General features: G+C 37.1%; 1 protein-coding gene across 5 annotated transcripts in view; it reads left to right on the top strand.

Moving 5' to 3' along the window:
* Rsrc1 (arginine and serine rich coiled-coil 1) overlaps positions 1–24,674 on the top strand; it is a 306,538-nt gene extending 281,864 nt beyond the window's left edge. For 4 of the 5 annotated variants that reach the window (XM_040754324.1, XM_040754325.1, XM_040754323.1 and 1 more), the window contains 3 exons: positions 14,889–14,995; positions 21,796–21,948; positions 22,725–24,674. In XM_040754324.1, coding sequence (XP_040610258.1) covers positions 14,889–14,995; positions 21,796–21,948; positions 22,725–22,817 — 353 coding nt within the window. In that variant the 3' untranslated portion in view covers positions 22,818–24,674. The remainder of the gene's footprint in view (positions 1–14,888; positions 14,996–21,795; positions 21,949–22,724) is intronic. The other variant, XM_040754327.1, reaches the window with a different exon arrangement.
* Positions 24,675–25,854: the final 1,180 nt, after the last annotated feature.

Here is a 25,854-nt window from a genome sequence, read left to right as displayed (position 1 = left end):
CAAACATGTACCTTATCATGAACTGATGAAAACAGGCATAGATCCACAGCCAAACATTAGGCAGAGCTCAGGATATCCTGTAGAAGAGGGGGGAAAAGAATTGTAAGAGCCACAGGGGTATAGGACACCACAAGAAAACCCACAGAATCAACTAACCTGAGTTCATAGGGTCTCACAGAGACTAAAGCAACAACCATGGAACTGACCTAGGTACTTGATCCTCTTGTGGAACTCCTAACTGTAGGATCAGTGATTGTCTCTGACTCTTTTACAGGCTTTTGGGACCCTACTCCTTATTCTGAGTCACCTTGTCCAGTCTTAATACATCGGGAGGCGCTTAGTCTTACTGCAACTTGATATGCCATGTTGTGTTGATACTCATCAGAGACCTGCTCTTTCCTCAACAGAAATGGAGGAGGAATGGATTGCGAGGGAGGAGATAGGGGACAGGGTTGCGGGGAAAGGACTGGGAGGAGAGGAAGGAGGTGAAACTGCGGCCAGGATGCAAAATAAATAAATTTCTTTATTTTTAAAGGTTCTAGTGGTACAAAAGGAAGCAATAGAAATGTAACCTTTCTCCTACAAATGTCATCATTAAGTAATTTCAAAAACATGTACTCTAGAAATTCTTGTTAAGAGTAATATCTCTCTTTTCCTAATATTTTACAAGAGAAAGAGATTCTTCAAAGTTTTCTTCCCTAATAAAGAATAGTTCTTTGACCATAACAATCTATCTGTTCAACAATTCATCTCCTCATTCAGCAAGTGCACTAGATTTCTTATGAGCATTTACTATGACACAGACACTGTTCCTTTTAGACCTCAAACCAGACTGTTTAGACAACCCGCCCCCCAAATTAAGCTGGTCTGGTTCATTTCAATTTTGTGCCAAAACTTCAGCACAATTGGTAAGATTTTTTTTCCCTCAGTCAGATCCTCTTTGAGCTTATAGCCCAGCAGTGTCTCTGGATAGAGACACAAAGGACCGGATATGTTCTCCTAGGAGTCGTCACTTCAGTAGATTCCTCGTTTCTGCAGTTATATGCATTTGAACAAAGACTTTTTGTTGTCAGTAGTTTTTGTGAATGTGTACAATATACAAAATTGTGAGGGTGGGGCAGCAAAGAGACACTGAAGCTTACCTTTTGAATCCATTTTAGAACATTTTGGTCAAATGGCTTTCTGACATGTTGGACAGTAATTGCTCCCAGGGACTTGTTTTACTGTCTGACTAATCACTGTCTCATTGCTTCTGTATTATTGACCCTCTGTCCATCTGGCTGCTGGGATCAAGCCCTGAGTCAGCTGGTAAAACCTCTTCTTGAAATGTTTAAAATTAATTGTGGATTTGCAGTGGTTTCATTGTCAAATGTTTGTTTTTAATGTCTACCTTGCAATATGATAGTTTGTGGGAATTACATGAATTTGAGAAGTCCTGGAGTATATTGTGCATGTATACTCCATATGTATGAGTATAAACATATGTATATGAGCATATATCTTTTAGTGTTAATGGGTTGGTTGTTAGCCTACATTTGTTGCTGTTTCTTCCTGAATTAGAGTGGCATGCTTATCTAGTCTAAGTGGTACTCCCTGACTGCCCACTTAGAGTCCCACCAATGGATGCTTGCACCTAAGAAGTTTACAAGGTTTCCACTTATGTGGACTCATTACAGATCTCTGCTAAGACTTGGAGATACTCACAGAATGATTGCCACTAACACTGACTGCTACCTTGTCCTCTCCAAAGTTCATGTGTCATCTGAACACCTGTTACCTATCAGTGTGTGGTATGAATCCGTCACAGTAAGATGTGGAAAGTTTTAGTAAACCGCTCACAAGTTCTATTGCTGTGCTTTGAAATCATGCCCTAGAGCTACTGTCTTCCCACACTCATTACCAGTGGTTGTACCTGTGAGGCTCAGAGCTGTGGAAGACTCTGCTTACCTCACCACTTTTCTAAACTGTCCTGCTTGCTTTCATCTACAAGCCCCTTGTCCTATATTATTCCCAGAGTGTACACCCATCTTCATTTTCTCCCTCCAAGTTTATCAATCCTACAAAGCCCTGCTCATTTCCATGGAATAACAAACTCATCTCTGCCTACCCTAATACAGAGGTCACACTTACAGTGTAGGAACACCATACCCTAACTCAGAAGAAGGGAGTTGCAATGGTAAAATTTGAAACTCAAACTTAGAACAAACTTTTCTGACATAATTCACCTACAAGTAGAGCAGAGCTTCCCTATTATTTGTTTCACAACTCAAGGTATTGTTTTTATCTTGAAGAATAGTATTAGCAAGAGCAGACTAGTGGTCAGTATTGATAATCCTTCATTCCTCAAATTGATTTTCCCCAGAGCACTGAAGAAGGACTAGAATGTTTCTCAGTTCCCTCCCCTCGTCCTTTTGCCCTCCTCCTCATCAGATCCGAATGACACTGTGTATGTCTCAGTTTATTCTAGCTAATATGAGGTCTGGTCTTGCTTTCTTTACTGATATCATAATGTATAAAAAATAGCTTAAAATATGGGAAAATGTCTCCATTTTTATAAAGAATATTGATCTAGAATTTTCAGCCGAAAGGTTTGCTACTCTTTGTCTTAATTTTTAATGAAAATAATTTGATAATTTTGCTAAAATGTGCTAATTAAAATCAGCTATGTATGTAATTCATATGACGGGTTTATCAGAATATATTTATAGCATCATCAGGGAGATTCAAGCTTATCTAAAGTTACCAACAATAACCTAAAGCAAATAAGACTCTCATATTCCTTGAATCAGCCTGGTTAATTTGTATTCAACATGGAAAAACAGCCCATGATGTCAGGACTTATTGTACAAAATGTTCCATAAATAATACTTAAAGTGTGTACAATAGCCTAGAGACACATTTAAAATAATTCTTTAAACTTCATAACTCAGTGATAGGAAGATAAGGAATACAATTCTAAAATGAACAAAAGATTTGTACATACATTTCAGTTACCAAATGTCTAATAACTGCATGAAAAAGTTAACTATCATTGCAATTCAAAATACAACCAAATATTGAAGATATTGAACAACTATTTTATAGACTGTTGGTGGGAATGTAAAGTGACACAGCTGCTTTTTTTTTTAAGTAGTTTGGCAATTTGGAGTGGCAGTGCAAAAAATTGAATCCAGGACCTCAGACCTTAGTTAAATCCATACACTAGAATTCTACCATCACTAAAATAACACACTAAAACATTGCAAAAACAGTGTCGCTTTTATCTCACAAGCATGCTCAGTGAAAGAACTCAGATATGCTATTTATGTCAAATTGTAGACATTGCAGACTATAGCTGCAGAAAGTAGGTCTGTGATGACTCAGGTCAGGATAGGAAGGAAATTGACCGAAGAGGAGCATAAGGACACTTTTGGTGACAGTGGAGATATTGTGTATTGTGATCATGGTGATACCCAAGTTTAACTTTGCCAAAGTGGGAGCTGGCAGGAAAATGAGTAAGTATAGGGACTTTCTGTTTATAAAGTGTCTTTCCATCTGTCAGATCATTTGAAACCCTAAGTTGTAACTTTGGCAATAAATAAGATCCCCCATTTGGAAGTTTAAGCCATTTTTTCAGTCTTCTATTTCATTTACATGAGTCCCCTACTACACTAAGTGGTTCCATAGTCTTTGGATCTCTGATAATATTTCAAGGTAAATACTTATGATTATATGTGGTTATAAAACTTTGAGGTTTTATGTATAATTTTAATCTCTCAAACAGACATAGAAGGATGGTAACAAATGGAAGAATATGCTATGTTTTCCCTCCTTAAACAGAGTATTTTGCTATAATGTAATTTTAAGAGAAATACTAACAATAAATACTTAAAATAAACTTCATTAAGGCTTAACTTGACATTGTGCCTGTTTCCTCTAAATTTCTGTGTCCAAATATAGCATGCTTATATAAAAATAAAATGTGTTAGAATTCATAGCTTTCTACTGACTGCTTTGATGTTCAAATATCAAATATGTTAAATACCTACTTCTGACATAAAGACATCCCAGGTACTAGCTTGTCCTTATCCTCACTGCTCCTGATCCAGAAAGACTTTTTATTTATTAAAAATGAAAACAAAGAACTGGTCAAGAAAGGAAATATAAGACAAAATCCAGCCACCATCATCTCCCCTGTCTTATGAAATTAACAATTCAAATGTTTATTTTAGTCAATTCTTGAGTATGCTTCTCATTGCCAACTTGAGCCTCAGCAGTGTTGCCTGTGTGATTCTAAACTGAGAGGGCTGACGCCAACACCAGCGCTCCCAACGTCTCCTCAATTTTTCTTCATTAGTCTTAGTGCATACATAGTATGACTTGCAGAGACAAAGGCATTGCTGCAAAACTTGGGCAAACTAGAAATTAGTTGTTATCTTCTTTGCACCTGAGAGTAAAACATCACTAGTGCTATGGGGGGGGATGACACAAGTGTGTCCTGTTGCCTTATTGGAGACAGAGAATTAAATGCATGTGTTATGTGTAGGTTCAACGTTTCTTCTAAAAAAAATACGTCTTTTCATTTCATCATGATATCCTAATAATCCAGAACTTGCCCTTTACAAAATATAAGACCCCGGAGTTACTATATATACTTACAAACATACCTTTGGATAAATGAATCTTTTCGTCTTCTATTGCTCTTCACCTCTGTCTCATTGTTTTTTCAAGTTCTACATTTTTGAAATGAATATTTAGAATTAGAGGTATAGCTCAGTGGACAAGAGCTTGCCTATTATGTGCAAGGCCCTGGATTTGATCCTCAGCAACACAAAAATAAATAAAAATATACAGATTTTAACCTAAGACAGTTATCCTAAGCAGTGAACTAAAGATCTTAAAACTTAAGTTATTCTATTGTAGTTGTTTATGTAAATGTTTCATCAGCCATTATTAATATTCCTGTTTTCCCTAATTTGTTATGAAAGGTGTAACTGTGATAAAATAGTACACTGCATTTTTATCTTAAATCACAAAGATATCTTTGTATTTGAACCTAAATGTCAGTATGAATTTGTGAGATCTTATTTTTATATGAATACATGTATTTTATAATGTATGTGATATATGTCTGTGTTTATTATAGCTGTATTTGACTATTCTTATATACACCAAGATTTATATTAAGGCATTAGGAAAACAGGCATAGTCACTCATGGATGTTAGTTATATATAAAGGTTATTGAGGATGCAAAGATATAAAAGATAGAAGAACCTAGTAATTGCCTTTAAGATCAGAGCACAAAGCATTAGTTTGGATTTTACAAGGCCAGCCAGCAACAAAAGAGCAGTAATTTATGAGCTCAGCGTAAAAGAATAGCATAATTGCATTAAAAATTAATGCTAATGAACACTAAAATGGGGAAGGTGGTTATGATGAAAGTTTGTATTCATCTTCCCTGGTTTGAATGATGGCTAGTGGCTTGATTAATGGCTTAATTTCTATCAATTAGCGGGGAAAAATCTCCTGTGAGACAAGGGTAAATTGAGCATTGAATTACATATCTTGCTTTTGTGTGCTAAGAAAAAAAGAGCTGCGTATCTCTGATATTAGCCACAGTGACAAATGTGGTGTGCCCTGAGATGTCTGCACCAGCTCTCCTGACAGGCGGGCTGTGTGTGGTTATAGGGTGTTGGAGATGGCTGGCAGACAGCATTCATTCTGAGTTCCTTAGAAACATTCAGCTCTCTCATCTACAGAATTTTAATTAGAGTCAATAACAATTCTGGAATTAAAATGGACAGCAGACAGTAACTACAGGTTCCTTATTCTGATCTACTAATCTAGGTTCTTCAAGTTACATGGCTTTCTTTTATCTCGTTAAATAGAAAACTCCAGCAGCCTTAGTTCTGTTGGAATGATTATTTCCTATTATTGCATTAAAGTAGACTTGATTCCCCAGGTTTAACATATCTTGAGCAAGCATAAACTAGTAGTCTTTGTAGTTGAACTACATAGCAGCCAAATTCATGAAAATTGTGGTTTTTGTTTTTGTTTTGTTTTGTTTTCTAGCAGCAGGTGTTGCACAGTAAATCAAGAACTCTGAAGTGAATTTTTTTTCCTGCTTGGGTTATTTGTAAGCTTAAGTGGGAAATGCTAGGTTTTCAGAAACAATTTTGTATTATTGTTCATTATAAAGGTTTTAAGAATATGACATAATAATTGTTTCAAAATGTTAAGTGTAGAAGATTCTAAAAATACACTTCTGTAATCCATGTCAAGATAATGCCAGAAGAGCACAACCGTGTATACATCTCTTCTACAAGTAGATCTATGTTACATTTTTCTATACATGCATAGGCATTAGAATACACAATAAGTACAGTCCTGTGTATATTTGTTATTTCTGGTAAGTGGATGGAGTAAGGGGAAATATATTGCTTGGTGTAAGATGGGTAAGTAATTCAGTTTAGAAACAATGAATAGATCACAGATCATGGACTGGATCCCAATTCTACCACCACCTAGCCACATGACCTTGGTGGAGTTACTGATGGCCTTCAGTGAGAATAGTAATGTTATCCCAGCAGTTATGATGGGTAAATAAGATAATGTGTGAAGTGGTTAGTCCAAAGTGCCTTAAATCTAGCCTCCCATTGCTGCCAGAATAGTGCATATGGCCATTTAAATGAAAACGTAGGCTCCATCTTGTCTCCCACTAGAAAGGCATCACAAATAATGACTGGAGCAAAGGTTTTGTGCATTAGACTATAACAGATTTTCTCTAAACATAGATTCAACCACTTAAGGTAGATCATGCCATAAGAAATGGCAAAATCCTCTCTATCTCAAAGCACTGCATCCAGGCAGCTGTGACAATGGAGTAGCCTCCCCATTAATCCCACTACCCTGGTCCACTGTATGGCCAGGACAGATAAAATTGTATGGGGTCTTGTTCACCTTCTTCGAGATGTGAGCAGGACTGCCCTCTAGTGTTCCTACTCTCTGTTCTTCCTCAAAGTCTTGACTGACTGCCACACCACAAGTGCGCATCACAGGGTGAGTGTACCAAAGCCAGTTAAGCCTGGCTGGGTTTAAAGCAGATTGGCCACTTCAGCATGTTTAGTACAATAGCTGAATGGCAGTGAGCATATTACTATAATAGCACTCATCTACTGAGTGCCTGTAACTGAGCACAGGCACATCATTTTCTTCATGTCATTTTCTCTGCTGAAATGTCAGTGTGTCGGGCTGTTCCTCCCTGTTTCCCCAGCTAACATAGCCCTCCTAGCTCCAGTTTCCATAGTATCATTAGTATCATGAGGCACCTTACTTGGTTTTATTTGTCTCTCTCTGAAAGGAACATTCAGTTTCTAAATCCAGGTATTCAGAACAATGGTTGGTGTGTTGAATGTGCTCAGATCCTTGCCAGGAAAGCAGAGGAGGTGGAATCTCTCACCCTTCTAAGATGCATAGCCCATTACCACCCCAACACCACAAGAGAGCAGAGACCTGCACAGCATGCATCATTTGCCCAAGGCTACGACAGCTTGTAAGTGGCAGAGAAAGTTTAACACAGGCAGTCTAACCCACAGCTCCAAAAACTATCTCTTAAGTTGCTGAAGAGATGGCTCGTGGTTAAAAGCACTGACTGTCTCCAAGAGGACCAGTCCAATCCCAGCACCCACACAGAGGCAACAGTCCTCTGTGACTGCAGCTCCAGGAAATCCGATGCTCCATCTGTTCTCCATGGACCCACCCGTTCGCTCGTGTGCGCAGGCACATGCAGGCAAAACACCAGTACACAAAATGCTTAAGCACTTAAAAACATTGAATTGTTTGAGTTAAAACTTGTAATTTGTCACTTGCAAGTTTTACTTGTAATACCCAAGATTTTATTTTTGATGCTTTTAATGTCTTTAATTTTCAGTTATTTGACAAATGTATGCTACTTGTTCACGAAACTACGCACTCTCCACTAAAGCTCTGAAGGTAATACAGAGGTATTTTGTCTCCTAACTGGGGAGACAGAGCTGTCACTCACACAGAGATTGTGATCAGTGTAAGGCAGCATATGCCAGTGAATTATGAAAGAGGCCTCTTTTCACACCAGTGGCAAGAGACAGCATCATCACAACACAGGCATTTAGACATGGCCTTAAATGACAGGGAAAATATACACGTATGAAAACTTCCTAGGTGAGAGGAGCTGAGGCAAGGTTTTGTTTTTATGAAATACAGTGGCCTGCTGCCCCAGTCACTTGATTATAAAGTTTAACTGAAATTCTTCTTTGCTAGTATAGTCATACTGAAATTACTTATTTAACCCACTGTAGTGACAGTTTAATATGAGGTGGGCTTGTGCTGGACCCCATGCAAGGATTGCTTGTGAAAACACTTAAGTAACCCACTGTGGTGAAGTTTGTTATGGGGTGGGCTTTCACCCCTTGAGAAAACACATGAGGGCTGTCTGCTTCCCTCAGGACTCTGTTCCCAGTGTTAGCTTCCAGAAACTTAGATAAGGCCTTTTCTCCCTAAAGAGTTTTTCTGATTTTTCGAGTTCTTTGTAGACATAATTTCTGGAGATTTGTTACCAGGAGTATGTTTTATGAACAGTCTTTAAATATTAAGATTGGATAGGTTTCTAATATGTGCCTTTTAAAAAGAAACATTAATGATATATTGGTTTGGTAGTAGATAAGTACATAAAAATAGATTCAGTGTTGAAAGTATAAAATCCAGTGTGAAGCTTACCAGTTTCCATTCCAGATAGCTACTATAATTGTACAGAATTTCATTGCATTGTATAGCCTTTGGTTCTGGTTAATTATGGTGTGTGATTTTATTTTGTGTGCAACTTTTTATAATAGTTTACATAAAGCAACAAGATAAATTGTTTTAAAATAGGAAAGCAATAACTGTGTTTGGTTAAATTTTATTTTCATAAGAAATTAGCTTAATAATTTTAAAATTCTAATTTCATTTGCCTACAAGTTTTATTTATTAACCAACTTTACTCTTCAAGTATGTTTTCTTTTTGTTGTTGTTGTTGTTGTTCTTGTAAAGCACTTGGAAATGCTTTATAGTACAGACACTTTTTTTATTTGAAACTGTGTGTTCATCAATGTTTTCTATTCTTGGTTAATATCTCAGTCAATTTAATCTGAAAATAGGGCAATCGTTTCTATTATTCATAGATTTGTAGCAGTACTGTTAGTATATAAATATTTTTTCCTGGAATAATATCATATCAAATAACTCAATAACCTAGACAACTGACCCAAATTCTTTGTTAACATAAAACGCATTTTAACTTTGGATAGGTTCATAAAATATTAATAACTGGAAGGAACCAGTTGAAGATGTGCTCTTTGCATGTCTTTAGGATGTCGTTGAAATACCAGTTGGCCTTATCCCAATATGACATCCTGGGCAATAGTGCCATCTGCTGTTCCTAGCTTGGTACTGCTATTACAGGAGATACACTCCCTGCCCCCGTTTATGTTTGCAATCAAAAATTTAAATATAGACTAAAATTTTGTATTTTTAAATGAAATGAAAAAAATTTCATTAGACTTCTCTATTTCACAGTTTAAATTAGTAAATAATACTTGATGATATTCTAAAAGAAAACTTTATAAATGCTATTATAACATGAAACCACTAATGACTTCAAGTATGAGCTTATTTTTCAATAAAATCAACAGTAAAAACATGTTACTTTATCACAAAAAGATCAAAATTACGTTTGTTTGTTTGTTTGTTTGTTTGTTTGTTTGTTTGTTTGAGACAGGGTCTCTCTTGTTGCCCTAACTAGGAACTAACTCTATAGACCAGTCTGGCCTCAAACTCACAGAGAGCCACCTGCCTCTGCCTCTGCCTCTGCTTCCCAAGTGCTGGGATTAAAGGTGTGCACTACCATACCAGCCAAAATTACTTTCTACAAAATTAGTTAATACTGATATTTTTTTGTCTCAAAATGACTTCCTGATCTCTCTCCTCTCTCCTCCCTCTCCTCCCTCTCTCTCTCTCTCTCTCTCTCTCTCTCTCTCTCTCTCTCTCTCTCTCTCTCTCTCTCTCACACACACACACACACACACACACACAGAGGGAGACAGAGACAAAGAGAAACAGAGTGTTTATGTATCTTTTCATGTCATCTGATCAAGGAATACACTGTACTTACTAATGACGTTCTTGTAGAAATTACTAAATGTTAATGGCTGTGTTTCCTTCCTTTTCCCCATGCTAAAGTTTTTAAACATTATTTTTATTCTTCTAGTAACTTTTTACCTCCATTCTGACAACTGAATTCAAGGAAAGCGGAACTCTGTCCCTAAGCTATACCTCCTGACCTTCCTTTCCCAGCCTTCTTTTTGGTCTGGGTCAGGGGCTCGCTGTTACTCAAGCTGCCCTTATGCTCACTGCACATCCCAGTCAAGCTCTGAACTCACAATGTCCCTAACTCATTTCCCCAAGGAGCTAGGATTACAGGTCTGTAACATGAAGTGAGGCATCCAGTAATTTGTTTTTCTTTTTGGCTGATATGATGCTTTATACACATTCATGTAAACATGCAAGAAGTAACTCGTTTAAGTCATATTTTGTTCATCTTAAATTGGCGTAGATTTTTTTGATGGCATGTAACAAAGAACCTGGACTAAAATGGTATGGTATATGTTATTAGTGTGTTTCATTTTGCTTCCTAAACCTGCAAGGTTATGCTCAAGATTATATTTGTAGACATTTGGTACTAGAATTTTGAATAAGGGACAATTTAATATATTTATGGTTATTGTTTTCAGATAATATAGAGCTGAGCTATTATTATGAAGCAGAAATTTTACATCTCCCAGGCATCTTCCAATTTTTAATTTAAGTATCATTGTTGCTGAGTTTGGCTTCAGCATTAAAAGATGAAAGCTGTGTAGTTTGTTTTCACGTTGTAAATCAGGCAAGCTGGCTCTCTCCTCTCTGCCCTGTCACCTTGTTAGTCCTGAGGTGATTTTTTTCTTAAAGGACAAGGATAATGTTCCATTTTCTCTAATCTTTTTTCTCTCTTTTGTAATTTCTACAGTGCTATTTTAATAAGCATACTGGCCCTTTGGCTGGGTTCTGTGATACCACATTTATTTGTATTATGCACTGGTTGTATTTCCAAATTTAAAGCTACAAACACTACAAGCTTAGAAATCAGTACTGTTTCTCGGTTCACCTCTGACATTTAATACTAATGATGTGCTTTGCAAATCCAAATGAGAGAATATGTTAGACAGTTAGAGAAAAAAATCCAAGAGATCCAGCAGCTGATACATGGGAGACATTATCCTGAAGTCAGAAATAAGGACTTCTTGTTGACAATTTATGATGGTAAATAATCCTGGTAAATCCTAGATTCAAAAAAAATGTTGTTTTCAGGGAGACATTAAAGATGGTATCCACTTTTTGTTATTTTTTTGTGATATAGCTTTTTTCCTATGCATGGAGCCTTAAAAATTACACATTAGTATGGTATGCATTAATATTAATACATTAGCTAGACAAAGAATCTCTCATTTCATATGCTCAGTACATCACATAATTAAAATCTAGAGAACCTTTTATACGAAGGCAAAGGGAGCTATTTGCTCTTCTGTAACACTTTGACAGTGTGTGAATTTATACTAGGAAATGTACTGCTCCAAAAATGGGAAGTTGACTGCAGATGCTGTTGTTTCCAAGCATTCCACACATGACTTCTCAGCAAGGGCTCAGGTGGAAGGATGGTCTTCCCCTTGAGTAAATGGATGCCTGCACAGGACTACACAACTGTAATCTGTGATTGGCTGAAAGTTGAGACAAAGGTTTTTAAGACAATATCAATTTTTACAGACTCTTCCCTTCATATTCCCTATGTTTTTCTCTGTAACAGCTTCTGAACATTCAGGCCAGGGCTGCTGGAATACAAAATCTGCTTTCATACAGATAACCTGACTAAACTCATCCATTATCTGTAAAGTCTAAATCCCAAAAAGTTGAGCTGCCTTAACGAGGATGCAGTAGCTTCTGGTTCAGCCATGTGTTGATACCACTGTCAAGGGATAATTTCAATGGCAAGCATGTAAATGTTTTTGTCTAGCTAACACTGGGGGAAAAATAAGTAAGTGAAGGTTGCTTCTTACTAAAATGCTAACTATGAAAGAAAACTATAAGTCAGTCATCAGTTGAGCATTCATAAAACCATCATCATGAAACTATAAGATAGATGATAGCTGTATAGTTGTAAAATAGTGTAAAGAAAGCTCTAAGCTGTAGTGAGTTGTACTGAAGATATCGGAAGTCAAGAGGAATGTAGTATGCTAGTGTCACACAGTAAGAAGAGATATAAATAAATGGTTACAGTTTTATAAACAGTGAAAACTAATTCCAAACCTAATAAAAATAATTATCTTTGGAAGGGAGGAAGAACTCAAGGCCTGGGATAGGAAAAGCAGTCTAAGTCTCTGAATGGTCATGTTTTAAATTTTAGACTAAAACTCCATCGCAGTATAAAAATGGGTGTTAGCCAAAAATCAATACCTAAAAATCAAAAATAAAGTTATGAAAATAAATAACCCTATCAAATTTGTAGCTTAATTAGATAGAGAATTATTTCAAGTGACTTTAGAGCAGTGGTTCTCAACCTTCCTAAGGCTGTGACCCTTTTCTATGGTTCTTCATGTTGTGGTGACCCCCAGCCTATTTCAGTGCTACTTCATGACTGTAAATTTGCTGCTGTTATGAATTGTGATGTAAATATGTGATGTGCAATTGTTGCCATTTTATTTTTTAATCTAATGAATACCTCAGAGGAGAGTGAGTACTTTTGATAGTACTGTTATGAAGATTTTAGCATATGAGAAGATGCTTGGCTATAAGATCACTTAAATCACAATTGCTGATTTAAGTTATAGTAGCATGGATTCATATTAGAATTTCTCTCTTAGGATGTCTTTTCTTCCCAGCACATTAAAAAGACTGAAAAGCAATGGCAGTTCAGTTATGACAAATGCTCAAATCATTGATTCTGCTGTCTTCTCCTGCTGGAAGGAGTTTTGACTTTGTAGCAAAGTGGATATTTTTAGTTGAGGGACAGGAACTGTATAAGATAACCCTCCAACACCTTGGCATGCCTTCACTATTAGGGATCACACCATAAGACAAACTACCCAGAGTTGAAGCATCAAAATAAGAAAGTACTTGCCTTGGATTAAAACTATTTGCATATTATTGTGAGATAATAATGGCATCTTTGGTCACCTTTAGACCAAAAATACTAAATAAGGAAAAGAAATCAGGGCCAGTGAGATGGCTCAGTAGATAAAAGTGCTCACCACACAAACATGGTGACCAAGTTCAGTCTCTCAGTCCCACAGTGGAAGGAGAGAACCAATTTCCAGGAGTTGTACTCTGGCCTCCACATACATGCCATGGTGCGCACATATGTGTTAGAGAGAAAACACTTTTGTGACCCCACAGTAGAGGCTATATTTCAGTCACCAACAGCTAATGAGAGAATGTTCCCCAGTGTAAGACAATCAGAACTAGTGAATATAAGAAAAATTACTATTTTATAGCTTCTAATGAAATAATTGATTTAAGAAGCAAACAGTAATGTTACTAAAAGTATTAATTGAAAGATTGATGAATAGGAACTTTATAATGGAATAGGGCAAACTGATCAGTTTGAACATCTAAACAGGCTGTCAAAGGGTTTCCTGATTTAATGTAACAAAAATTACACAACAGTGCCTATTATAAGTTTTTAAAGTTGATTTATTTATTTTTATTTTATGTGTGAGTGTGTGAGTGCCTGCATGTATGTGTGTGCACAACACGCATGTCTGGTGCGTGCAAGAGCCAGAAGACCCCCTGCACTGGTGTTGTGGGTGTTTATGAGCTGCCAGGTTGGTACTTGGAACTGAACCTAGGACATGTGCAAGTACAACAATGACTTCTAGCCCCTGAGACATCTCTCCAAATGTCAAATAATATATTTTTGATCAAAATTAATTGAAAGGAATGGAGTCAGGTCTCTGTGCTGATCTGTACAAACAATGGGTGATAGAAGAACATGTTGGATAATAACATGAGGTTAATTTCAGCCAGATTCAGATGGCAGAGAACTATGAAATAAGTAATTAATTTTCTTCAATAAATAAGTGACAATGAAAGGGAGGGGTGGTAGGCTGTGTGGACAGAGCCTTAAAATCCATACTACCAAGCAAGTATAATGTAAATCCTTGTTTGTATCTTGTTCAAGCAAGCCTACTTCAGGATGACATCATTTTAATCAGTAAAAATTAAATGTGGAACATTCAAATTATATTTAATTACTGGTAATTTGAGACCTAACAAACAGCATTATGATAACATTATTATTATTGGTGACAAGCTTTAATCTGTTAGAGGTGACCATTAAAATATTCAGGGGAAACAGTACATGGTCTGGAGTTTGTTTTTGCATACTATGCCCTCTTTGATTTGTTTCTACGTATTCTAGGTCTCCATACCAAAATATATTGAGAATGAGAGTCAGTAGACTAACAATAACAAAATGTTGGTGATTATGTAAATTGAGTGATGGTTATAGGTGGATTTATTGTCCTTTCATGCCTTTTGTGTATTTCCATAATAAAATAAAGTAGAGGGAAAGGCCTTCCCACAAAATTGTTTAGATTACCAAAAATCATAATAGTAAAGCCTCCTCAGTAGATTTTAGATGAGAGTCTTAGTTTCTAGTTATATTTTATTTTTGAAATTCAAGGGGGGAAATGCTTTCTGTAGCTTGACTTAATGTATTTCATTTACATCCAGTTAAAAGAAAGAACCGAGCATGGGTATAATGAAGAAGCTTGTACCAAAGTTCACTATCATTGTTCTTTTTTAGACCAAGCTACCCTGGTGGAACAAGTGAAAAGAGTAAAAGAAATTGAAGCCATCGAAAGTGATTCTTTTATTCAGCAAACATTCAGATCAAGTAAAGAAGTCAAAAAAGTAAGTTTTTACATGGTCATAATGATTAAGCCTTTGGGTTCCCACTGAAGAGACTATTAATGAATTTCTTAGATGTGAGTGTTTCCAACAATGGGCAGATGAATGGGGGAGAAAATGTCTGTGGTGATATCTTGCTTGTACAAATAAAGCCTGTCTGAAGATCAGAGGATGGAGCTTGCTACTAGCTAACCATAGAGGTCTAGAGGTCTGTACAGATTGGAAGTGAGATGGCTGGGCAGAGAGAGTATGAAGAAATAGGAACTCACTTTCTTTTCTGCTAGGAAACTAATAAGGTAAAGGTGGCTTTGGCTTGCTGCTTCTCTCTGATCTCTCAGCATTTTCCTCTATATCTGACCCTGGATTTTTATTATTTAGACCAATTAGAACCCCATTTACAAATGTCAGTCATGCTGGTGAGAGAAGGAGTCAACAAGAATCAGCCCAAGCCTACCTATATAAAATACTGTAAACATGGATCTGGCACCATTTTTATTTTAAAGTTTATCAAAACAACTAAGATATCACTGTGATTCTGTAACTGTAATGTCCATTTCATTAATATAGACAGGTTTGTTTGTTTGGGGCTTTGGGGGCTTTTTGGAGCAGGAGTTGGGGGGCGGGCTTCAAGACAGGGTTTCTCTGTAATTTTGGAGCCTGTCCTGGAACTCCCTCTGTAGATCAGGCTGGCCTCAAACTCACAGTGATCCACCTGTCTCTGCGCCCCAAGTGCTGGGATAAAAAACATGTGCCGCCACCACCCTGTGTTTGTTAGGTTGTTGTTGTTTTGGTTTTTTGTTTATTTGTTTTGGTGTTTTTTGCTTTTTTTTAAACAAATGTCTGTATGCATATTTTGAATTGTTATTCCTAGATATATGTTGGAAAATGACTTTAAATGGTAACGCTATTACTCAAATAGAAGAATCTATCTCTGGTCTTTGCCTAAATGTGTGTCATTTATTCAACTTCAGTAAAGAGTTTTGAATACATTCCATTTCTGTTGAATTTTTTACTTATTCTTTCCCTTGTTAATAACACTGCTCTTAAGAATTTGCATTCCTAACCCTGTCTCATAAAACCAAAAAAAAAAAAAAAGAATTTGCATTCCTTTAGTAGGAAAAGATGTTATAAGGAATACATGTGACTGGGTGGTGGTGGCTCACACCTTTAATCCCAGCAGTCAGGAGGCAGAGGCAGGCGGATCTCTGTAACTTTGAGGCCAGCCTGGTCTTCAAAGAGAGTTCCAGGACAGTCTCCAAATCTACAGAGAAACCCTATCTTGTAAAACCAAAAAAAAGAAATACATGTGTCTTTTTGTAGCAGTTGTGTAGTGAAGTAATAGCTGTAATTTCAACTTACTTTAAAGTCTTCTACTTTACTGCATTGCACTTCTAAAGTGCAAATGTAGTAAGACTGTATAACATCATAATGATAGATGTAATAATCATTTATTTTTTTCTTTGATATCAGATTTCTAAGTAGTTGTGTTTTGGAATGTTACCTGTTTTTAATAATATGAAGTTATTTGTTCAACTTTTCATTATTTAATGGTTCAAAAGTTATCCTCCAAAAATATTATAGCAATCTAAATTATGCCCAAAAGTACAAGGAACTTTCTGTTTTATAAACAAAATCTTTTTCATGTTTATTAAACTGATATGTCAAAATTATCAAATTGTTTCCTATAGATTCCTGGTGTTAAGAGAGATCTGAAACTTTGCCAGATATTTTTAAAGATAGAACATACAAAGATATGAGTTGAGTGTGTGATGTATGTTAGTTTGTATGTTAGTTACAGGACTAGATACCCTTGGATAACCCACATATTGATGGCTGGGAGACCAGCATGGGACTAAACCAGACCCCCTGAATGTGGGTATCAGTGAGGAGGCGTAGGTAATCTATGGGGCCTTGGGTAGTAGATCAGTATTTATCCCTGGCATACAAATGGACTTTGGGTGCCCATCCCACAATGAGAGATTTTCTCTCAGCCTGGACTCTTGGGGGAGGGTCTAGGCCCTGCCCTGAACAAAATGATAGACTCTGGAGACTCCCCCATGGAGGGCCTCACCCTCCCTAGGGAATGGAGTGGGGATTGGGGGGGGGCGCTGGGAGGAGAATGGAGAGGGAGCTGGGATTGACATGTGAAGCAACCTTGTTTCTAATTTAAATTTTAAAAAGGCAAGAAAAAAAAAAGAAGTATATCATCACAACTCCTGGAAGCCACAGCTATGAAATGAGCATTCATATGTACATATGCCCATTATATTTAATATCTTAATCTTGCATAGTATAAAGACATTTGCCTAAAAGAATGTATTTATTTGAGGATTTGGCCTTATATTTATTTTCTGAAGTTCATTCTGAATTCTTATTGGACATTCTTACAATCAATGAGTAAGTTTTCCTGTGAAAACATTCATCTAGAGTCTGTAGACTAGGTTTTGTCTTATGACACTTTCCTATCTGGTTTCCCTTTACAGTTACTTTTAATTTGTATTTTTCCTTCAAGAACGCAAACTGGTAAGGATTAGTATCAACAGGGAATATGCTGGAGCCTCAGGAGATGCCATTCTCCCTTGAATACGTAGAGTCGTAGCCATCCAGCACATGACTGTTGTTAGGAACCACTACACTCCAAGATGCTCAGAGGAGCAGTGATGGGCTAACAAGAATAAATTTATACTCCACTGAAACATAAAATGAGGACAATTTATTAGCCTAGAAAGTGGCATTGCTTTCTAGTCTGAAATGTCTGTGTCTGCAGTAGAAGGCCAGGACTCAGGATGCCTAAGAAGATGAATTATTTATGAGGAGATTACTTAGCAAAGAGAAGTAAATTATCCTGAGTACTATTTCATCCAGATCCTGGGGAGACATGATGGTCTATCCTTGCTGCATAGCAAAGATTAACTCTCTTGGGGACTAAATCACCCAGGGCCCAAGTTTCCACATCTGTCTCTTCTGGACAGTTTGTGCTCTTACAAAGTTTGCCTCTAAAAAAGGCTGTCCATGCTAGCACTCCTCTCAATTGGTGTCGATTTCCTTAGGAGCTAAGTCCACTAATTAAGCTAGAAAGCTGTCACCAAGAAGAAACTGCCTCTTAGCAATAACATTCAAGACATGGCCGTCATACAATACATATTTATTTATCTAGTTTAACTCTGAAACCTTACCCAAGTACTTAGGGGATGTGATAGATCTTTAATACATCATTAACTTTAGAAGCCAAGATATAGCTTGTTTTCAGGATGCTGTACCACATAAACTTGTTCTCAAAGACTGGTATATTTGACAGATAATCCTCCAGTGTTCAAAAGGAGAGTAAATAACCCTGTGACACGTGGGCATCTGTGTTAACTTGGAAGATCAGGGAAGTATTTTGCAATTATACCACCAGGTGGCAGAATTGCACAGTCAGCCCTTAATGTGGTTTCCTTTTTTTTTTTTTTTTTACTGTTTAGTCATAATTTTCTCTTAGAGTTTCTGTCACTTAACTATGGAGCAGCTACTGATTTTACAGCCACATTCAACCACTCTACAACTCCCATGCTCCAATCCTAACTTTTGATTGTTTTAATTTACATGTATATTTATACTTTTTTTTAATGTTGGGATTGAAGAAATGGCTCGGAGCACAAGAACTCCAGCAAGCATAAAAATAAAGGTTTAGATGTCAGCACACAAAGGGGAAAATACCAGGGAAAAAAGCCAGGTGTGGGCACATGTGCTGGTCACTGGGTCCTCCTGGCAGCCCGCCTATCTCCATTTTCAGTGAGAGACCCTGTCTCAACGGAATAAGGCATAGAGTGATAGAGCAGGACTCTGCATCCTCCCCACCCCCACCCCCACACACACAATGGATAGCACACAAAGGAAAAAAAAAACAAAATGAGACTAATTGGCCTCTATAATAAGAATGTTGTCTCTGAAGAGAGAGAATCCACTGCGTCTCCACATCTTTTCAAGACAGTTCAACATGAGGTCAGCATCTCCTGCCTAAGTACTATGGGAATATGATGGGGTACAAAGACAGGTTGTCTTTATGAGGAAATATAGACTGCCAAAAATTGTTTTATTGAGTCTTGTTGAATTCCCCATGCAGAATATTGGGCTTGCCTTTAATGCAATTTCATAAATGTATATCATAACTTTATTTCTAGGGCCATGACCTTCTAGGCTCAGTAGATCAGAGATATACAAATGTTTGAAATCTGGATAGCATGGGAGGGGGATATTGGCTCTAAAATATAAAAAACTGCCAAATAAAATTTAATAACTATTTCTCTTTAATGCCTATATGTAAAAGTTAGTGTTATGGTTCACATTAATATCTTAACTATTTGGCTTAATGTTGATAAGCATACCATCATTTAGGAACAGTTTGTGGCATAGATTTCTCTAGTTTGTAACAATTTCTGCTCTTGTTTGATGACTTATCAGAAATATAGCCTTCAGGGACATTTTGCTTATAAAAGAGTAAAAGTCTTCTATGCATACCGACCAGCTTGCTTTAGCATGAAAATGAATTCATGCTTGAATCAAATAAAATGCTAAAACAATGAATGAATCTTACCATTATGCATTAGCTCATCTTGGATGAAGGGATGGTTGAGTACATCAGGTGCTTGTCATGTAAGTATGAGGACCTGAGTTCCATCTCCAAAACCTCATGTAAAAATGTGGTGGTGTGCTTGTAATCCCAGCACTGGGGAGGCAGAGACAGGTAGGCTTCCTTCCGTCACTGACCAGCAGGCCTACCTGTTCATTGAGCACCAGGACAGTCAGAGACCCTGTATCAAGAAACAGTATAGACTCTACCTGAGGAACAGCACCTAGTGTTGCATTTAGCTTTAACCCACATACACATGCATATAGGAATTAGCTACTGACCACAACATAAGGACTTTCCCTTCTATCGAAACAACTATAAAAATTTGACAAGATGTATGGTGCAGTTTTCAGGTACCTAACATTAGGTAGCACGGGAGTGATCATCTTATGATGAGTGAGGCAAAGTATAATTCTCCCAGTCCCTGGCCCTTCTGCCTAGAACCAGTTTCCTGTACTGGTGCTGAGTAGAGGTGTGGCTGGGCTTAGCAAGCAGCAATCAAGGGTCTAACTGCATGTCATCTGTTCTGGCCTCCCTTCTGATATTCCTTCTTTCACACTGCACACACTGCTCACTCTGCCTAAAGCTTTCTCTTCCTATTCTCATTTTTCAGATCTTAAATTTTACCTACTAAATAAAAGATACTGTGCCTAGGCACGGATTTTAAACTTGACTCACCTCTCCAATCCCCCTCATTCTTATTTATTTCTTGCTGGAGTATAGTGTTATTAATCATTATATACTTATTAATATATGTGTTTATAATCTGTTCATTCAGTCAACAACAAAAAGCTCACCAGCAAAAATACATGGCCCTTTTCTAGTTTATTCTCCCTTTGTATCTGGGACTTACCAAGCAGTGTTTAATGAGATTACTAAATTGATAGGTCTCCAAATTGAAGATCAAGTAATCAAAAAAAAACTTAATTAATTTATGCATGATTCACCCTCTGAACATTTTTCATAGTAATATTTGTTTTGAACTTCATTCAGAAAATGGGTGTTAAGAAATAGATACAACTCAAAATAAAATAGAAAGTAAAAACAATTTAGAACCAATAGATACAGAAAAAGACTACAGAGGAAAATTGACTTCCCATTTGTTTCTTTTATACTATATTTCAAGTTAACTTCAGATTTTTATCTAATTCATTTCATACAATCCCTACAACCTTACTGCTAATCAGTCACTCCTCAGGCCACCTCCTCTGTCAGGGAAGATTGAGGTTCACCTGAGTCAGCACATGCCACTTGTTCCTCCAAGTTCCCAGCATTTACAATAATGTGTGGGCACCCATGGTATGTAGTTTACAAAAAAACACTGCATGTAGTTTGCAAAAAAAATAACAAATTTAGTTTTATTCTTGCAGAATATGATGTATCTTTTTAAAATATTTAAGTAATCTTAAAAGATAATCTGTGAGTCCATCAATAGATGATACACAGATAAATAAAATGTGCAGATCCATACAATGGAATATTTTTCAGCAACTAAAAAAAATAAGTACTGAAATGCTATAACATGTATGATTCTTTAAAATACTAGGCTCAATGAAAGAGCCAGCCACAGAAATCCACTCAGTGCATGGGTCCCTTATATAAAGTGACCAGAAAGCCAGAATATCCAGAGTAGACAAAGCCATCATCAAGAGATTGGAAGAAATAAGGAGTGATTGCTCAGATACATGAAATGTTGGAAGGAATATTCTGAGATAGATCGTGGTAACTGTTGTATAATTTTGTAGATATGCTAAAATCCATAGTATGGTATGTAAATTATAGCTAGCAGGGATAGATATGTATTTTAAGGATAACTTTTAGACTTCTCTTTATACCTGAGGCCAACCAAATATTAGTGATATACTGTAATATTTTATTATTATAATTTAGACATCAAATATGTGTGTATGGTATGCATGTGTGTATGCATGTAAGTGTGTTTCAATAATATAAGACCAAACACTGATTTCATAAGAAAAATACTCTCATCATAGGAAATTAAAACAATTCCCTCCACACTTGTATTTGTTTCTTTGAGTAACAATTTTTCCTCATTCAGGAATGTGGAACCTTTTGAGATGAACATCATCTTAGAGGAGACTTACTAGAACAATTATTGTTCAATATTAGATATTATGAAAGCCAACTTCTAAATGTGAATCATGCATTAATTGCTGTGTTGCATTTTCAGTCTGTAGAACCTAGTGAAGTGAAGCATGTGACCCCAGCATCAGGACCAACATCAGTAGCTGCTGACCCGCCTAGTGTTGGAAAGGAAATAGACCCTGACAGCATACCCACGGCTATCAAGTACCAAGATGACAATTCTCTAGCTCATCCAAATGTGAGACCCTTAAACCTGATGAATCTGCTCACTGAGTCACCCAAGCAATCATTCCTTTATTCTGACACTAGGAAGACAGGCAGGAAAGAGTTCATGGCTTTTCTTTGCTTTACATGGGCAGCTAACCTCAGGCCTTAGGATTGTTTACATATATTTGAGTCTTGTGTTGTCTACATATTTCCTGACTTCAGGAACGATTCTGTCAAAAAAGGAAAATGGAAAAAAAAAAAAAGGCCAGGCGGTGGTGGCATACACCTTTAATCCCAGCACTCGGGAGGCAGAGGCAGGCGGATCTCTGTGAGTTCGAGGCCAGGCTGGACCAACAGCCTCCAAAACAATACAGAGAAACCCAGTCTCGTAAAACCAAAAAAAAAAAAAGGAAAATGGTAAATGGTTTTCCTTTTTTATAACTGACAGTAGAAGTTCTAATGCTAGCTCAGCTCTGGTTTTTCAGCTGTGAGCTGTCACTAACACCATACTTTACGGCCTTTACACAATGATGTGATTGATGTTCCTCAGAAAAATGGTAAGAAATAAACTCACAGACATAGGTTGTAAAACAGCCAGTCAGTGAAACCATGTTCAGGTTGTTCCTTTGCTCCACTACTGCTAAGTGCTAACTCATAGTGGGTGGGTTAAGCAGTGACATAGCCCTCAATGTTGAGCAGTATACACTGCTGTTCTGGGAGTCTTCTATCAGAGTGATTTGTGTTATGTGGCGTCAGTCCCGCACTACTGACGCACAGTAACGTTCCTTCTTCTTTCTTTTATTGTAGTTATTTATTGAAAAAGCTGAAGCTGAAGAAAAGTGGTTCAAGAGATTAATTGCCCTCCGTCAAGAAAGATTAATGGGCAGTCCTGTGGCCTAAGGAAGACACTTATGGTTGAACTGACAGAAGCCTTGAAAATTGAGGTTTTTAAATACCAATATTAACTTTTACTCAAAATAATTTAGCCAACTACATAGAAAGAAAATCTCATTTCTTCCCTAGTGTTCAATGTTGATTCAAATCAAACATTGTGAATAGTGAATCTATTATAAAAGGTATGAGTGCATGAGCGTATTGTCTTGTTAATAAAGCTAATCACAAAAATATCAGTGATGAAGTAAATAAATATTCAGTAGTGTTTATCATGGTTTTTACAAATTTGTGTTTTGACCCTTTTATGAATTCTAAGCAATAACTGTGTCATATTTGAAGACAACATCTTCTGCTAAATCTTCTCTTGTGCCAAGTTTGATGTCAACCCTCTAATCCTAGTCCTCTGGAGACTTAGGCAGGAGGACCTCAACCCCAGTCTGCACTACACAGCAAGTGCTGGGACACCTTGAACTGCATGGTGAGGCCTTGTCTGAAAATATTTCAATTAGAAATCAGTTTGTATTCGTGTTCTTTTGAAACCTGTAAGCAGACCCAGCCCTATCCCTTGGAAATCACATGCCCACTTTATCACTCACTTTGCATTGCTATGACATAACCTCAGAGGAAAGGTTTTTGTCTATTGCTTGAGAAGATTCAGCCCATGGTCAGCTGGCTCCACTGCTTTTAGACCTATGGCTGCTGATAGGGATCCAAGAGACAGGAAGGGCCTAAGGTACCCTTCTAAGATACATTCTACTCACCTGCTCCTAGTGTGTTCCCTCCCTCCTGACAACCCATTCAGCTCTGAACTCATGCTTTAATTCATTGGCAAAGTTACAGTCCTTATAATCCAGTAACACTCTCAGTAACACCACCAGTGGGGAACCAATACTTAAACATTTGAGCCTTGGGGGGACACTTCGTATCCAAACCTTAATAACCATGCTAGACCTATTTGATTATCCAGATACCCATGATGGGAAACCATTTCTGGGAAATGAGGGCTCTCACATCCCTCTTGCTTAGCTAGCTTGTCTTCCCTCCCTAGGAAGCAGCATGTGCTGTCTTTCTCTAGTGACTGAGCAACAGAACTCAATGTAATCGTAGTAGATGGACTAGAGAGAAGGACTTAGGTCCTTGCTGTACATAACTGAATTTCAACCCCTGACACAAATACTTCCTTTTTCCATCTTTCTCTGCTTACTTTCACATGATCTCTATGAGGACTGGAGCTTAAGACACAGCCATGGGAAGTCCTTGAGATATGATACATAGGACATTTTGATTCCATCTTTTTCATACTTTAGAACTACAGAAATTCTCAGCTCTGTTAAAAAAATGAAAAAAATGAATTTGCACTCCATTGCAAGCGTTAACACAGAGCTTTGTTTTAAATGCTTGTTTTTATGAGTACATGTCCTTGATCTTAGTAGACACTCTTAATTAAACATGGCCAGTATGAAGTCAATTCTGTGTAGTTGATGATGCAGATACACAGTAGTGGTTTCAGGACAGATTAATGTTTCTGAAATATTTTGCATTTTAGTTCTTTGTATAATATGTAAACTGTAAATGTGTTCTCACAAGAAATATATGTCTAGGAACAGATATAGGTTTTCAATTGGCCATAGGGAGTCTCCAGAATTTTTTCAGTATGCTTGAGTCTTCCTATTTGTACAGCAATGAAGATACTATGACCTACTTTATAATATACCTTCCACTCATATTCTTTGATAACAGGTACACCAAACACAGAGGCTTGAATTAGAATGAGTTTGTATATCAAAGATAAATGTTTTGTGGGAAGAAAATTAAGTTGAAGTTTGTTGTTTTAAGTGAACAAATAAACTTGGTCCTAAAGAACTCAGTGACCACTTCCTCCCTTCACTTTGGTATGTCATTAATTTTGTTTCCTTCTGTTTCTTTCTAAAACTACAGTATGACCACAGAAGCCAAATCAGATTTAATGAGGAGACTTCACAGAGCATTTCAAAAGCATTGCCAGACTCAAGCTAGATGATGCACCCTGGCCATCTTTAATATCCCAACATAATAAGCTTGTAAAGCACAACAGTCCTTTTCATGTTACTTGATAATTATAATAATTCAGCTTATATGTGACCTTAAGTGCATTGAAGCAAGATTTCTTGCAAATGATAGGCATTAATGCAGGTTATGTTTTTATTCCCTGTTCTAAGGTACACTGTTAGAAAGAACAGACTAAGAATGATGTTTCTGGCACTCACTGTTTATGAGGAGGCCCATGATGAGGGGACAGAGTACTTTAGGTCATTTACCTACTTGGCTTGAGCATCCTATCTAGCATGTGAAGTGAGGATATTAATAAATGACCTTCCTGCTTTCGTGTTTTGCAGTGGGAATAGCATTAAAAATGTTCATAGAAAAGTATATTACTTACCCCAAGTGAACATTTTGACGTAGGGAGATTTTTGAAATACAGAATAAGCAGTTGCATGGGTAATAGTTTAAAAAGCTACCCTCCAGTTTATGTGTGTTTCATTGTACTTTGATCTGTTCTTGTCAATAGCGCACATCCCTGCTTTGTGTTCAGTCAACCTTTCCTGATCTGCTTCCTTGACAACACCATGAGGTTCTGTTCTGTCACAAGGGAACTGCCATGTACTTATTTGAGTAATCCAGAACTTTTTCATGGTCATATTTACCAACTTATTCATGAATATTATTTTGAGTGCTTACTTTATGCTCAGCACATTATAGGGACCTTTGAACATACACAACGTGTATCAGTGAGGTTTAGCTACGAAGCCCACACATGGAATGATATAAGAAATCTAACACATACTGTTAGTAGAGACGTCTGGGTTATGTAAAAGAAAGAAATTAGTCTGAATCAAAAAAGCACAGGAAGGCCTCGTGGAAGAGATTACACAGCAGTAAAACTAGACAGTTAAGAAGGCGGCACCTCCAGCTCACAGCCACTGGTTTTGCCTCCCAAAGGCGACTTTAGAAGACTGGAAGCTTCCGCAATTCTTTTGCCTATGGTTAGGGCTTTCACAAAGTT

The sequence above is a fragment of the Mesocricetus auratus genome, unplaced genomic scaffold, assembly GCF_017639785.1.
Source record: "Mesocricetus auratus isolate SY011 unplaced genomic scaffold, BCM_Maur_2.0 Super-Scaffold_100011, whole genome shotgun sequence".
NCBI lineage: Eukaryota > Metazoa > Chordata > Mammalia > Rodentia > Cricetidae > Mesocricetus > Mesocricetus auratus.
The sequence above is the reverse complement of the archived record's forward strand: the minus strand, read 5'-3'. Positions and strand labels throughout refer to the sequence as shown.